The 15,838-nt window shown below is 38.3% G+C and overlaps 1 protein-coding gene across 1 annotated transcript in view; it reads left to right on the top strand.

Moving 5' to 3' along the window:
* Positions 1-3,941: 3,941 nt before the first annotated feature.
* The window catches only part of fgfrl1b (fibroblast growth factor receptor like 1b), a 44,675-nt gene continuing 32,778 nt past the window's right edge, over positions 3,942-15,838 (top strand). The window contains exons 1-2 of the mRNA XM_048176517.1: positions 3,942-4,228; positions 4,437-4,525. Coding sequence (XP_048032474.1) covers positions 4,453-4,525 — 73 coding nt within the window. The 5' untranslated portion in view covers positions 3,942-4,228; positions 4,437-4,452. The remainder of the gene's footprint in view (positions 4,229-4,436; positions 4,526-15,838) is intronic.

The following is a 15,838-nucleotide window of genomic DNA, read 5'->3' as shown; positions in this document are numbered from 1 at the left end:
TTCAATCTTCAGGTCTCTCTTATCTGCGCTTCAAATATCTTAACCTGATTTAGCCTGCATTCCCTCTCTTCTTTTGTGGCTCAAGCCGAGAAACGTGATGCTTAGATGTTTTTCACACTTTTTATTTTTTTAACAAATAAACGCTTCACGCATCATTGTGGGAGACAACATTTCATGCCATCAATAAGTTGTGCACTTTTAAAAGTGGCAGCGGCTTCTGTCACAACCACAGCTAGGACTGCTCATTCTCTACATTACACAACATTAGCTCACCAAGCCCACTTAGAAAGATGCCTTTGTCTGGTGATTTTCATCTCTGTGATCCAAGCTTCTCTCGGGTTGCCTTGGTGGGAACTCTGTCGATATTTACCAGTGCTGTGACAATTTGGGTCAGGCTGCAATCAAACCCAAGGTTTTAAATGCCTTCAACAGCTCAAATGATTGTGTTCGCCTGGTAGTTTTGACATCTTCTTTTCAGTGTGTCTATGCGCTGTATTGCAGCAGAGTTTCAATCGAAGATGTCAAGAGAGCAGACAATTCCTTTCAACGAGTGTCTAGTCGGCTTTGTCTGATTTGTGTTACTGAAACACCTCTGCAAAGCAGTTTAAACACCATTGTAACAACAGACAATCGAATATACCGTGTTTGTAAGATGCTGAACCATGCAAGCACTTGCTGAGAGTCGTACAACTCCAAAGCTCCAAACTTTTGGGCGATCCAAAAAGCACGAGGAGAAAACTGCATGAGACCAGAGAGGAAATGAGCCAGACTCTCCTATGGCTACAAAGCACTGTTAAATCACCTCCCACCATCAGACTCCAGAGTGGGTGGATGCTGAGGACATCTTCATCCCAGATATCTGAGCAGGACTGCCAGGGGGCCACGGGGGTGGTGGGAGACCTATGTGAGGTTTCTCATCCAGCGCCAGATCGCTCTGGGAATCCGCATCATTTGGAAGGGAAGGAGGAGAAGAAAACAGTAAGCCCCCCCCCAGGAGCTTCTGCACACCACAGAATCTCATTTTTGACTCATGAAGAGGTTGCAGTGACATCAAATTGCACAGCTACGAAGATAGAAATGGAGCAAACCAGTTGAACATAACAGTTCTTGAAAAGTAAGCCACAGTTGTGACATACCCCAAAAAATGCATATGTAAAAAATGCAGTCAAAGGTTAAAAAGGTCAAAAAGGAAAATCTTGCAATCATTTACTCACCCTCAAGTTTCTTCTGTGGAACATAAAACAAGACATTTTCCCTCATACAATGGAATCAGTGGTCAACAAAACATTCTTTGAAATAGTCATACAGGTTCAGAGTGACATTAGAGTTTTTGGTGTTTGTTGTTTAAGTCAGAATTCAGATTATTCATGTCATGTCAACAGCCAAAGAAATATAGAAAACAATTGGTTTTAGGTCTTGGGCTGAAACATTAAAATACATGTTGCTAATTTAAATAAAAGCTCTTCAGGACACACCAGGAAACTGAAGTTAAATGTCTTTTGATGGGAAGGGAATTCTGATGGAGATTAGCAACATCAAACATACTTAGAGTACCATCTAGTGGCTGAGAGGTGTAACGGACTGAAAACCAAGCCTACTCTGCCTCAGAAAATATTTGAGAGATTCCTGTGTTATGGTTAGGTTTGAACAAGTAGGCCAAGAGGATCAAAGGTTAGATGGTAAAAAAAAAAAAAAAAAAAAAAAAAGAAAGAAATAATTATTAAAGTCCTCCTAAAATCCAAATTTAAGTTTTTCAGCTTTTAGTATGAATATGTTAGCCTTAAAGGTGCCCTAGAACTTTTTTTAAAAGATGTAATATAAGTCTAAGGTGTCTCCTGAATGTGTCTGTGAAGTTTCAGCTCAAAATACCCCATAGATTTTTTTTAATTCATTTTTTTAAATGCCTATTTTGGGGCATAATTAGAAATGAGCTGATTCAGGGTGTGTGGCCCTTTAAATCTCATGCTCCACGCCCCAAGGGCTCAGGCTTGCCTTAAACAACATTAAAAAAAAGTTCAAACAGCTAATATAACCCTCAAAATGGATCTTTACAAAGTGTTCGTCGTGCAGCATGTCTAATCGCGTAAGTACAGTGTTTATTTTGATGTTTACATTGATTCTGAATGAGTTTGAGGCTATGCTCCGTGGCTAACGGCTAATGTTGGACACTGTTGGAGAGATTTATAAAGAATGAAGTTGTGTTTATGAATTATACAGACTGCAAGTGTTTAAAAATGAAAATAGCGACGGCTCTTGTCTCCGTGAATACAGTAAGAAACGATGGTAACTTTAACCACATTTAACAGTACATTAGCAACATGCTAACGAAACATTTAGAAAGACAATTTACAAATATCACTAAAAATATCATGTTATCATGGATCATGTCAGTTATTATCGCTCCATCTGCCATTTTTCGCTATTGTTCTTGCTTGCTTACCTAGTCTGATGATTCAGCTGTGCACAGATCCAGACGTTAATACTGGCTTGTGTAATGCCTTGAACATGGGCTGGCATATGCAAATATTGGGGGCCTACATATTAATGATCCCGGCTGTTACGTAACAGTCGGTGTTATGTTTTTCGGAGGTCTTTTAAACAAATGAGATTTACACAAGAATGAGGAAACAATGGTGTGTGAGACTCACTGTATGTCAGGGGTCATCAACTATATTTGTCCAAGGGCCAGAATTTTTCTCTGCAGACACTGTAAGGGCCAGATACTCGTAATATAAAATATAATTCAAATTGTATCCTAATATGTTATTATTTGATATACTAATTCTAATTCCAAATTTATGTTATTTTTTACATATTACCTGTACAGCAGCAAGCCACCAGGGGGCGATAGCGATATTTTAGGCTTCATATTTGTGAGGCTGTCAAGCTGTCCATCACTGTCACGCAATTGTGCGTAAATCCCAGGCAAGGAAAATTTTGACATTTGTGAAAAAATGAGCACGTGAAACAATAAAAGATGTTCAATGAGAGCAACGCATTTATCATCATTCTTGACTGATGGCAGGCTATGGCACAAGCTACTTTTCAGAAGGCTTTTTTTTCCCGTTAGATTTAAAAATAAATAAATATGGAACGGACCCGAATATTCGAATATTCGTTCGGTGGGTTGGTATTCGATTTTAAAATTTGACATTCGAATATTCGTTTTTTTTGTTTTTTTTTGCACACCTGGGATCCCCCGTGAAACGGTTCTCATTCCCCCTTGAATAAGGCCGGCGACACACTGGCTGCATGAGCGTCTCAGCTGCGTGGCGTGTCCGTTTTTATTTCGGCTCCCTATTTAACAGGTTGGAGTTTGCACACTGAGACACGCGTCTCAGGCGCGCTGGAGTCACGCGGAAAACGCGTGCATGCTAGAAATAGAACCGACGCGTGTTCCAGCAACGAGAGTGTTCTCTGGCTAGAGCGCAGAACAGCGGAGTTTGTATGGACCGAAGTGCATGTCTGAGCTTGTGTTTTGTTGCTTTGACATTGTGGAAAATAGAATAATAGAAACAAAATGTATTAGCATTTTTACCCGTTATTATCAATCTATATTAATCTCGTTTTTAATTTAACTTAATTTCGTTTTTCTTTATTTAAATTTCGTTTTTTCTTTATTTAAATTTCGTTTTTTCTTTATTTAAATTTCGTTTTTCTTTATTTAAATTTCGTTTTTTCTTTATTTAAATTTCGTTTTTCTTTATTTAAATCTACCCTTACTGTGCCAATTTGTTAGTCAGAAAAATATTAGACTACCTTAAAAGTATTGCTTAATTTAACAGACCTGTGTGTGTGCGTTTTATATCACTAGTGCAGTGTCCGTTCTAGGAGCATAAGCCCTGCCCGCGTTTTAAATTCAAATTTTGATTCTAGGGCACCTTTAACGGATTTAGATTTTCTCTAATGGTTGGGCCTCCTATACCTGTCCGCATATAGGGGGCGCTCGTGTTTAATTTCTGCTAGTCTCCAGCTGTTGACTTGGAGGAGCACTGCTGTGATTCACAGCTGTAGACCTTCAGTTCTATCAACGGTCAGGGATGCTGACGGGTCATGTCAAGAGAAGAGGCGAGTGGAACCTAACTATTCCTGAACTTTTCTTCTCCTGGACAATATACTAAAAGATCTGAAGTCATTTCAAAGAAGACATTACTGCTCAAGAGTGTTCGTCTCAACTTTCCACAAGAAACTGTTTAATTCGTAATATTAAATCCCTTTCGGCGGACATGTAAGTAGTAAATCGCACTACATTTATAGAATAGCTGTTTATTTCAATATGCTATAATTGCACATTTACCACACTGCAAACGAACGCCATGACACGACGCGACCAACGTGTGAAAAGCTGCTGTTGCGTTTTAATTTGTCGCGTCGCGTCAGTGTGTTGGCTATGTTGTGTAAAACTCCATCGTTATGATTCTCGTGGTTTCTTTCAGTGGCGAGTCATAAAAAATGTTTCCAGAGAGAGGAATCTTGACTTTTCTCACTGGGATTTTGATCGTGGCGCTGTCATGTGAAGCGAGAGGTGAGTTGTGTTGTCTGTTATTCATTCATTAGGGCATAATTTCATATATTTTCCTCATAAATAACAGCTTTCTGTGTAATTTTTAGAAGACCACCTTTTAATGTTTCGCGTTTTTCTTTTTGAATCTTTGCTCTGTATCTACATTTATAAAGAAATTCAAGGAGAAAAGTGTTCAAAACCAATTTTCACAAAGATTTACACATATTTTATAGGGCTTTTTAAAGAATTGTTGGTGTATTTTGCCCTGTAACTTTCAAATGTACTGAAATTACTTCAAAATTACTTAGTTTGATTGCTGCCTTAATGTTTTTTATAAAATTAAAGTGATAACTTAGTGCACTTTAGTTTAGTGCAGAGTTCTAAAACTTTATGTTGAATTTAATAAAGCTATTGTTACAAGTTAAACTGATGGAATCAAAGATGTTGTTATTTTTACAGTTTGCTACAAGGTCAGGACATTAAAAAGTGACCTTTTGCACCTCAATATGTTTATTGACTACTTAAAGCACGTCAGGGAACGGTCCGGCCATGTGCTGTGTTTACAGACACAGCAGAAGAACTGCACTCGCACATAAAGTCATTCTTTTGAAGTCCTACATCTATATCTGCACTGACAAGAAGTCCGAAATTTAGAGGTACATATTTCAGTGTTCCCTGCCAAGTTGAAAAGCAATTTACATTACTCAAAGTCTAACTAATGACACCTGCTGTGCTGGAGATTGTGTATCGGAGAGTTGAGTCAGAAAGGTGTTGAACTTCTCCACATGGGCCATCACCCTGCTGTGAGCCCAAAGGACATTTTACTGTCTCCCAGAGGAAATAGTCCTAAATGAGTGTGTTTGAAAGATAAAGCCATTTCTATGTGTTATGCTATATCTTCATCTTGTATTATTCTTGGTTAAAATGATTTTAAAATGAATGCATTAATTATAGAGCTCATGCTGGGAAACCAGATCTTTTTATCCTTTATAGTGGCTTAGCCATTTATGTCAATGTTATCTGAAACAACATTATTGTGTCTGGCATAATAAATCTGGATGAGTTAACTCTGGTATTTACTCTGTTAAAGGTGATTACTATTATTGCGCCCATAAGAATGCCAGGTTAACCCATAAGTCAGAGCCTGACCTCTACTAAGTAAACAAACCATTGTCTTCTCTGTTTATTGGTCCATTTGTTGACTCTATCTTGTATTGTGTGCTATGAGCCCTTCTTGAAGAGGGGTTCCCAATCTGTGTTGTCCTTGAATTGCCCTTTTTTCCCCCCTGTCATCCATTCTTAGAATGCTGGATCCCAGTTTTCCCACTATCTGTGTGTTAAAAGCAGGGAATGAGGAAACAGGAGGCAATATATGGCATGTGTGTAAACAGTTTCTCTTTGGCTGTGTTGAATGAGGTGTATGTTGGTGGAATTGCTAGAACAGTGGCATTCTACAAGCTTTAATTTTAAATAAACAATCAGGAAATTGCTTTAATAGATTGTGTCAGACACGAGTGCACTTGGTTCATTTAAAAGGGTTCATTGTTGTGTGAAGTGACTATTATGTTGTAGAGAAACACGATATGGACCTTAAGGCAAGACAGTTACTGAATGTGTTTCCAATGAGACTTTGGCACATGTGTCAAGAGCATTTCTCTGTGACACAAACACTTGTTTCCCTAGAATTCCGGAAGAGCAGAGACATGACTTCACTGTAGAAAATAAAAAAACAGATAGATCAGAGCAGGTCTTTCCTGATTACATTTACCTTTCAATACTACTTGATTCGCCACTGTCTGTTTTACTTTTCAGAAGTTTGAAATGGAACAATCTGTACTTTCAAGAATTTGATTTTCAATCATAGTTGGAGATTAAATTTAAAATTAAAGCATCATAACTTGAGCATCCTCATAACACCTAGATTTTTTTTAATCTGAGTAATTAATGTGGATTTTATTTTTATTTTATTCTGTGTTATTTTATTTCAGACAGACTGTCAATTTGTGCATCACAGGTTCAACCAAAAGTGAAACAATCATTTTTTCACCCTTGTTTCATTAAAAATCCATTGGACTTTTTCATATTGGAACACTAACACATGATATTTTTTATCAAATTCTGTCTTTCCATTGAAAGTCTATTCACCCAAAACTCTGATGCATTCTAAACATTCATAAAGAGATCTTAAAATAAATCAATATTCTGAAATATTCTGAAGAGACCGATCACTTTATATGCTGAATAGATTCAATTTAGGTTTTTATTCAAATAAAAACATTGATCAGTAAACAATGTTTACAGAATTATATTTTAGTAAATTGAAGCTCAAACATACTTGCTTGACCCTTGAGAACCAATGAGATTCATTCTCTCGTTACGCCAACACATTTGAGCATCTATAAGATCCAATTAGGTTTGTTCTTGCACATGTACGGTAAATGATATCTGACATATTTTATATTCAGCAAAAATCTGATTATAGCCTGGATAAGTTTTAGAGATGCACTGGTCGACCGGCCATAAATGGAACCGGACGGATTTTACTCCTAACACACGATCGGCAACCAGCCAGTTTATGGTTTTATTTTGGCTGATCTCTATTCCAGACAAACTGCACTGCAATAATTTCCCAAAATGTCATTTGTTTGGAAAATTACAAAGTCTGTAAACAGGCCAGAGACAGGATACATTGAATGCGTTCGTAAAGACACACCAGCAGAAAAAATACTGTACCAGGCACAGCAAGCTCACTGTTAGTAGTGTTTATAAGCATAGCAAGACTTTATGTACAGCCTTACCCAAAGAAACCTCTGCAGTTCCATAAGCGCCACCTACTGTCAGAGAGTGAATTTGCATTTTCATTGAGTCCGTCTGCTAGTCTGACCACTCTGTTTTTGCTCTAAATCTTTAATTATACGATCTAATTTAAATTAAAAAAAAATGTGTTGCATCTTTGTTTGGATTGTGATTAAAATGCAGTGGTTGCCTCTAATTTCAAATTGCTCCTTGAGATTGCATCTCAAATTGCTAGATTTTTCTTTTGTTTGTTTGTTTGTTTAAGGCCAGTTTGGACTGTTATAGAGCAAATAATCTGCATTTTTGCTTGTAAAAAATCAGAATCAGAATCGGCCATTAAAAATCATGACCGGTGCATCACTAATAATTTCACTCTTGCCCCGTGGGGTTCATCTTGATCTCATTAGTTTCTATGAGTATGGATAGCTCAGGTTGGCATGACACTCCTCCAGCAAGCCTTACACACATAAACACACCAGTGTGAACACAGTGGTTCGAGAAATGCTCTTTCTTCCCTGTTCTCTCGTGTGGTCAGATATTTCCTGTTTCTCACTAAATTTCTTGCTGGTGGAAAGAAACTGACTGCTTTCTCTCAAGAAAAAGTTTGGGTTCCTGTGGCACCACGCCTGGCTGTTATGAGCTGCACAGCTTGATGTTTGACTGTTTTTTGACATTTGTTCTGATGTGGCAGTTGATTGCAGAACGTGTTCTTAAATTTAAAGCGAAACAACCCGTATCCATACTAATAAATATAGCTCTGAGATTTATGCACTCTACCGGTTGTAGAGCTCGATGAAAGACAGAAATGTGTATGCAACAGTTGTGGCAGTTACCAGCTGTTTAGAGTGGCACATGTATCAAAGGCCTGGGTTATGCTCTTTAAAGGGGTCAGATACAGTAAAACGTGGTACTTTTTTTTTTTTATTTGCAGCCACAGGAAAAGACTTTCACTCTTTCTTTTAAGGGTTTCTTTTTTTCCTCCGCTCAGATATTTAAATCAGTTCCAGGCTCTGGGTTGTAAGCAGGAGATGTTGGCCCTCATGCTCCATTTACTTCAATGATCTACCTTTTAAAGTAGAAATAGCTTTGATAAGAACAGGGAAAACAGGATTCAGTTATGCAGCGCTCCCTTCAGCTGGCTTCTCAGCAGGTGTCAGGATCTCTGGGTTTATTAGACAGATAATGCAGCTCTGCAGGCAGGCCCTGCTTATCAAACAAATGATAATGGAGCAGCTCTGTTGGAGCCATGCTGTGTCTGTGATCTGCCTCTGCAGGACAACAGTAATGCAGGCGTCAGTCTCTGGCCACTTTGGCCGAGGTTAGAGAGAAGCTAAATGCAACGGAAAACCATTGGCTGTTTCATATACTAAGCTTTGAATGATTAGTAGGCATGTGTCTATATTGTAATGGAGAGTTCAAATGGATATAATTTGCTTTAATTTACTCATCCCTTGCCACTTATGTGTTTGTTTATAAAATATTTGGTGATTAATTATTAAAAATATGCCTGTGTATAATTCATATAATTATAGTGTAATGTATAACTTTGATTTAGATTAATTTAATGATTAATTTTCTGTCATTATTCAATTGAATTGCATACATTTACATAGAATATTTCATTTCAAATCACGAGTATTCCCTGGGTCACATGACCATAAATGATAAAATTACTTCCTTGAAGTGACCATCGCATGTACCCTTCGCTAATGGCCTTGTGGAAGGGCCCCAGTTGTTCACTTTCGTTTGGAAGACCCCTACAAATGGCGTCCCCTTCTCGAAGTGCCCTTCAAGGGTGCAAAAATGCCGTTTGGAATTTGCCCATCAATAAAACAACTTGAAAAAATTATCTCACGTAGCATTACGTTTGCCTCAAGGATTTAGTATCTACACTACAGCTTGTTAGTTCGCTAGAAAAATTTGTTAGCATTTCATATATGCACTATATTAGCCTATTCATTATATTTATATTAACTTGTTAGTGATGTCTTGATTATTTAATGTATGTTTAAATAAATGTCACAAAAACAAGTTATGACAGCCACTGTGTAAATGATTATATTTTTTAAAATAAATTGAAAATTAACTTTATAGTTAGATTTAGAAGTTAATGCAAAACCTGCCTTGTATGCAATTTACGTTTTTTGTTTGTTTGTTTGTTTGTTTTTGTGTGTGTGTTGATTATTACATATAAAAATAAATAGCAAATGAATCTAGTAATTTGGGCTCTGTTGATAATTGTAACCTTTAAAGTCGTCATGAAATCAAAACCCAATTTCATAACCCTATTTACTTTGTTAGCGCATATCACTAGTCTTGTGCTGAACAATTAGGTGCTCTAAGTGATCCTGGGTGGAGTAACTTCCTGTTGATGTTCGAAGTGTTGTCAAACAAAACAGAGGCTAGCTAGACCCTCCCTCCGCCTCCTCCTCCCCCTCCCCTCCGTGCTTCCTGAAACAGTCATGAACACGCATTTAAAATCATTCTTCTCGGTTATTGACTGGAGCATGTTTATTATGTTTTGTGGTCCAGGCTGCACCAGTTTGTTTTTATTGCCGTTTTTGGAGCTTGTGACGACTACAGAGACCACGTTTTTTTACAGTGTGTTCAGGGGACAGGCAGCTAGCGGATAATGAGGAGATGAGGAGACTGTGCAAGTTAATACACACACAAAAAAAATAGTTTGTCGTGGTAGTCTTTCATCAAAATCTGAAAAGTTACTTCCGGTCTGGAATGCCGTTCCTTCTCTGATGATGTCAGTTTGATGGCTTGGGTTGAAAACGCTTAAACCACTCCCCTCCAACCGTTAGTCTGCTATGAGTGAGAGATGGAGAGGAGTGTCACAGACACGCCAGGCTCTTCACTCAACCAATCACAACGCACTCCCTCTCCTGAGTACTAGGCAGCCACACCGGACATGCATCAACACTCATCACCACAGCACCATAAAAGACACCCAAGAACATTCAGTCACTGTCTGGTCTCGTTAGCGCATACCTACTTGTTATGCTTACCTCAAGGACTCTGCTAACGTCTACTTACCTGTATCCAGCGTACCATGTGCCTCCTCGTCTCTTGTGAGTGTCATCGTGTCTCATCTGCTCCACGCCTGCCTGCTTCCACGATCCCTGGGAAAGACAAAGACAAGTATCAGTTCCAGTATTATCATCAGTCACAAACTTAACCTGCTTCAACTCACCTGCACTCAGTTCACGATCTCTGGTTGTTCAATAAACTGTATCTTAACCTTACCTTTGTCTCTGTCCCCTTCTGTACGTAACAAGGAGCGCTAAAGTAAAACCCTGCCCTCTATTCAGTATTCCGTTTCACTTGGAAATATGTCACAACACTGGAAAAAAGTCGTTTGCAACTTCCAGTTCATGTGGACTTTAATATTGTAGTAATGTATAAGTAAGGGCTCCCTAGTTTAGAAATTTTTTTTTTTTTATTCTTAATTTTTTTTAAAGAACATTTTAATTATAATTTAATTTATTTAAACACAGACACATTTGTTAAAAAAATGACAGTTTAATAAAAAAAAAGCAATTTAATGTTTAGTTTTCTCCCCCCTGCTGTACCAAACCCATACCGAACCGTGACTTCAATACTGAGGTACACACTGAACCATAAGATTTGACCATTACACGCCTGATATACAAGTACTTCCTTGAAAATAAATTCAAGCACAGCGCTACAACAACCATGCAATGAAATGACACAATGAACTCTGTTAGAGAGCTACAGTAAAGTTAAAATGTGTGAATATTCAAATTGCAAATAAGATTTGAGGACAAATAATTAGTCCAAGGTGTTTCCTCACCTGCTGCCTGTGACATTGAGTAGTTACAGCATTTTTTTCAGATTTTTTTTTGTCTTTTCTGGAGCTTGACAGTCCGTGGTCACCATTCACATAAAAATAGCTGTGAAGAACTTTACTTGCAAATATACTGTAAGCTGAAAATTTTTGCAGTTTCAATGAACTAACCTTATCATTGAGCTCTGCATCTAATGTAGCTTGTGTTAGAGAAATTATGTACCTGGCACAGAGTAGAAAATGCCTAAGGATACAAACAGCTGTAACCAGAGCTGTTCTTATCTGCCTGTCTGTCTGCGTGCACAGGAGACCGTGTTATTGTCTGCCTGTCTGTCTGCAAGAGCTGCAAACTGTATCAGCAAAATGCACAACTCTTGTTGAAGAGAGAAATGTCAGTATGTAGTTCACAGAATATTGCTTTTGAGAAGAACATTATGTTTCATGTGTGTGTTAGCATGCATGTGTACATGTGTTTGTAATTTGGCTGGGATTCAGAGATAATTATGATGGTGACGGCAGTGATTTCACTGTTAACACATTTTCTTGCTGAAGTTTGTCTTGCCACAGGAAGTGAGAGTCATTTAAGTGTACCTATGTGGCAGCTGAGTTTTCAAAAAAAAAATTATACTTTTATTTGCGTGTGTGTGTGTGAGCGCACATGCACATGTGCGTGTGTTCCTTGGCATTGTAAACGCTGAGCAAGTTAACCAGCACATTTCAATGGGAAGTAGTGCAGTTGTTAAATTTGAACATGATGTTCATAATATCAGGTCCTGCAGTCCAAACGTGCACACACTAGAACATTAATGTCAGGACAGCATGAACCCAGTCTGGCAAAAACTAATGCTGTATTTTACCCCATATTTTTAATCCCAGATGAAAACCAGAACCATTAGCCCATTATTCTCCTCTGAAGTCTGAGGGCTTTTCTTTGTAGTTCATGATCTATGTTAAACGTGCACTCACATCACAAATGCCGTCGGTTTTGTGGGTGAAAAGTCAGTTTACGTAAACAAAGCAGCTAATGAGCTGCATTTGTCGGTGCTGTATTGCATCGACGCGGCTCTTTGAGTGTCGGTATTTATAGAGGAGGTATTAAAACACAAAGGAAGCGCGCCAAGCCTTTGAACTTTTTTTTTTTTATAATCTGAGCTTAGTTAAAAGTTTCAGCGCTTGATTAGTTCTCGGAGTTTAACCGTGTTTCATCCCCTGCTTGTCTATGTACCTGTGACATACCGAGTTGGAGTGTTTGCACAGGTGGGAGAGGGCAACTCTGAGAGAGACTGAATGAGAGATTGAGAGCTTCCATCCCACTTTTGTTCTCTCCATTCCAGTGGACTGAGCTTGTCGGAGCAGTGTCCTCATGCAAGACCAGGCCAATGCGTTCGTCATGTGCAATTTGCTCTGAATGGGAGGTTCCCTGTTTCAATATAGGAGGCTTTTTGGTTGTTTCTTTATCCTCTGTTTAAAAGAAGGATTAGTTTGTGTTTCACAGGATTACAGGTGTCCAACACAACCAGGATCAACCTCTCATTGTCAGCTGTGAGAGATGAACTTCCCTGTCGCAAAGTGAATCCAGCATCCCATTTTTTGAGCTCTAGCATTCCAGGAATTTAAAACCTGGATGGAAGGGCCTCTTTTCTCACCCTTATTGGTAACTTCTGTCCACTTTTCCTTGGGTCGTTGCAATAGTTCAAAGGTCAAGGACAGAAATTGCACAGGGAGAGGGCTTATAAACAAGGATCGGTGTCATAAAAAAGTTTATTTCAGAATCTAAGAAAAGGAAAGAAAAAAGGAAATTTTCGTGTTCTTAGAGTAACATAGGGTCAAAAGTGATTAATAACATCAGTTTGGCAAATGCGTTTTGTGCAGTCTTGTCTTTTCGCAAACAGCTGTGTCTGCTCTGGCACGCGATTCTATCAGTGTCATTGCTACAGCAGTAGCTCACGCTGCAAGGCATAACTCAATAAGTAAACACTCATGAGAAAAAAAGAAGAGAGAGAGAAATAGAAAAAAGAAGCAGCAAAAAGAGAGCCAAAGCAGGATTAGAGGCCTTGCGTGTGATGGCTGTCGGCCGGGATTTTTGACACAAAGGCCGAGCTTAATAAGCAGGTGCTCATTACGGTGCTGGAGACCAGGTTACTCAACATTACCCCCGAAACCCTGCAGAGCTGCGGGTCTATTTACGAGGGTGGGTTTGGCGTGCTGCAGTGCCCTTTCCCTGTGGTCTAAATTGCTGGTGGTCCATATGAGGAGGAAATAAATAGGGAATGCTGTCCTACGCTGAAGAAATTGGAGATGCTGCTCTACATTGGGTTTGGGTTACTGAGGTTGTTACTGATCGCAACCTCAGTTTGGGGGGTCTGAAATACTGAATAACAAAGCAGAAAACATATCCTCCATTGTAGATCATTTTGTTGAACTGCAGACTGGAGAACCATGGCAGCTTAATGACAGACAGGGACACTTTATGTGCATTTACAGCAATAGATGCTATCTCATCTCAAGCTCTCAAAATATCTCTATCGGGGTGAGGGTTGGGCGAGGTTGATAAGAGTGGACACTCTTGAACCAAATGCCCCAGCTGGCGGTTTAAATGTCAGGGGTTCATCTGAGATCCTTGGCATCAGCCCCTTTCTAGCAAGTGGGCTTAGCACGGTTATTATCGTAAGCTAAAGTAAAGCTATCAAAATTAAGTCAACTAAAAACAGTTATATTATATTATATTGTATTATATTATATTATATTATAAATCCAAAGAAGTTAATTAATTAAATAATTTCTTTAATTTCTTTAATAATTTATTTAAACTATAACTAAACTTAAGGTAGCTACACAATCGTAGCTACAGTCGTGTTGCATTGTGGTCTATGGATCTGCCTGAAGTGTACATATTGAGTAGACTCTTTCCCTCAGTCAAAATCGAGAGGTCGAGTGTCTGTCCAAATAAACTTCTCTCACCACTTGATGAAGTTGAACGCACTTCAAAATAGTGGCGGTGATTCCCCCAAGGGGGAGTGTATGGGTGCTTCTCAATAAGCTCCCTAGTTCAGGGAGCTTGATCAGGGTGTCGGCCATCTCAAGGGCCGTCTCAATCTCAGAATCCTTCCAGGGCAATGAAACGTTCGCTCGCTAAAAAGTGCACTGTGAAAATCAGGGAGCATCAATGCTCACCCTTAACAGAAGTTTTGAAGCGCAAAACTTAGGGTAAACGTACCTATTAAGCTCACCAAAATTTATATTGAGACATTTTTAGTGCACAGGATATTGATTTCAGTACAAAAAGTTATGTTAAAATAAAATATTAATCTCTCACACAATAATATTTAATTTTATTTTAAATGACAAAAGCATTATTTAAGATGTACATCATTAAATGCAAAAAGTCTGGCTGTGCTTAATGGGTACATTTTAAATCAATTAAAACCCATTAAATCACATCTATTGTCCTGCAACAGATCAAAAGCCAGGTGGTCACCCTACTACTAGCACTACGGAATTGTCACAGAAACCAATGTAGATATTCCGGAAAACGAAAGAACGGCATGCCATGGACACACAAATCGAATCTGAACAGTTGCAATAGGCAATGTACACATCAATTTAGATCAGATTCCAATCGGATACACAAATAGTTGGATTTGGACAGACAGCATGAGCATAGCCTAAGAGTGGAGTTAAATGCAGCTCTAGTTTGTTTCTATGGTAACCAATTATCTTCACCTGTGTCTTGTTTAGTTACTCATTTACCTTTATATATAAAGGTGCATTCACGCCATATCGTAATTACTGTAACTGCAAGATTTTGGCTCGTAAAAAGCGTTCACGTCCTCGAAGAGCTCGTAATTACAGTTTGTAAGCTGGGAGTTTTCTGAAAGCTCCCACCTGACCGCTGTAGATTCAATTAGGCGTTGATAGTGGTTGAAAGGCGTTGATTCCCACTCCGAGGACGTGAACAGCTCCGAATACAATGTCACGTGTTGTAATCTCAAGATTCCGGTAAATACAAGGTTGCATGCCCTCATTTTCCATAGTTCCTTGTCAACTATTGTCTTTATTTTATGTGTAAAGTTGTCTTGTTTATGAGTGCATGTTGGATAACCTTCTTTGTTTTGGATTTGTTAAAGTGCTGCATTTAGATCTACTTCTCACCTTACCTGCCTTATTAGTTTATATTTTAATGTATATTATATTAGTTTTATTTATAATAAATAAATATATAAAAACAGTGAAATGTTTTCTTAACCATCAAGCGTTCATAAAATGATACAGGTAACGGTCTGATCTGTTTGTCAGTTTGTGAGAAGGCGCCGTGCCACTATGCCATTTGACACAAGTAAGATTGCTGGTACTGATTTAAAGTTCATCCAGCTGGTTTTGCCAGTTTTAAGGTAGTTTTTATCCACATTCAAATTTGACATTTTATTTGCTATTTAGCCTACTAAATTCATTTACAAGTCTTTGTAAACCCCTGTTTGTCTTATATATGCTGGATATGCCTTTTGTGAAGGCTTTACTTTTCAAAGATTTTGCATATTTTTGAAAACAGATTCCTTAACTATAATAAATTCACAAAATATTCATCAACACAATTGCTTTCAGTATTAATAAGTATTCCTTGAGCATAATAGAAAGTATACTAGAATGATTTCTGAAGGCTCATGTGACCTGAAGACAAGTGAAAATTCAGCTTTGCCATCATGTTTAAATTAATTCTTTGAAAA

Source organism: Megalobrama amblycephala, linkage group LG23 (genome assembly GCF_018812025.1).
Source record: "Megalobrama amblycephala isolate DHTTF-2021 linkage group LG23, ASM1881202v1, whole genome shotgun sequence".
Lineage (NCBI taxonomy): Eukaryota > Metazoa > Chordata > Actinopteri > Cypriniformes > Xenocyprididae > Megalobrama > Megalobrama amblycephala.
The sequence above is the reverse complement of the archived record's forward strand: the minus strand, read 5'-3'. Positions and strand labels throughout refer to the sequence as shown.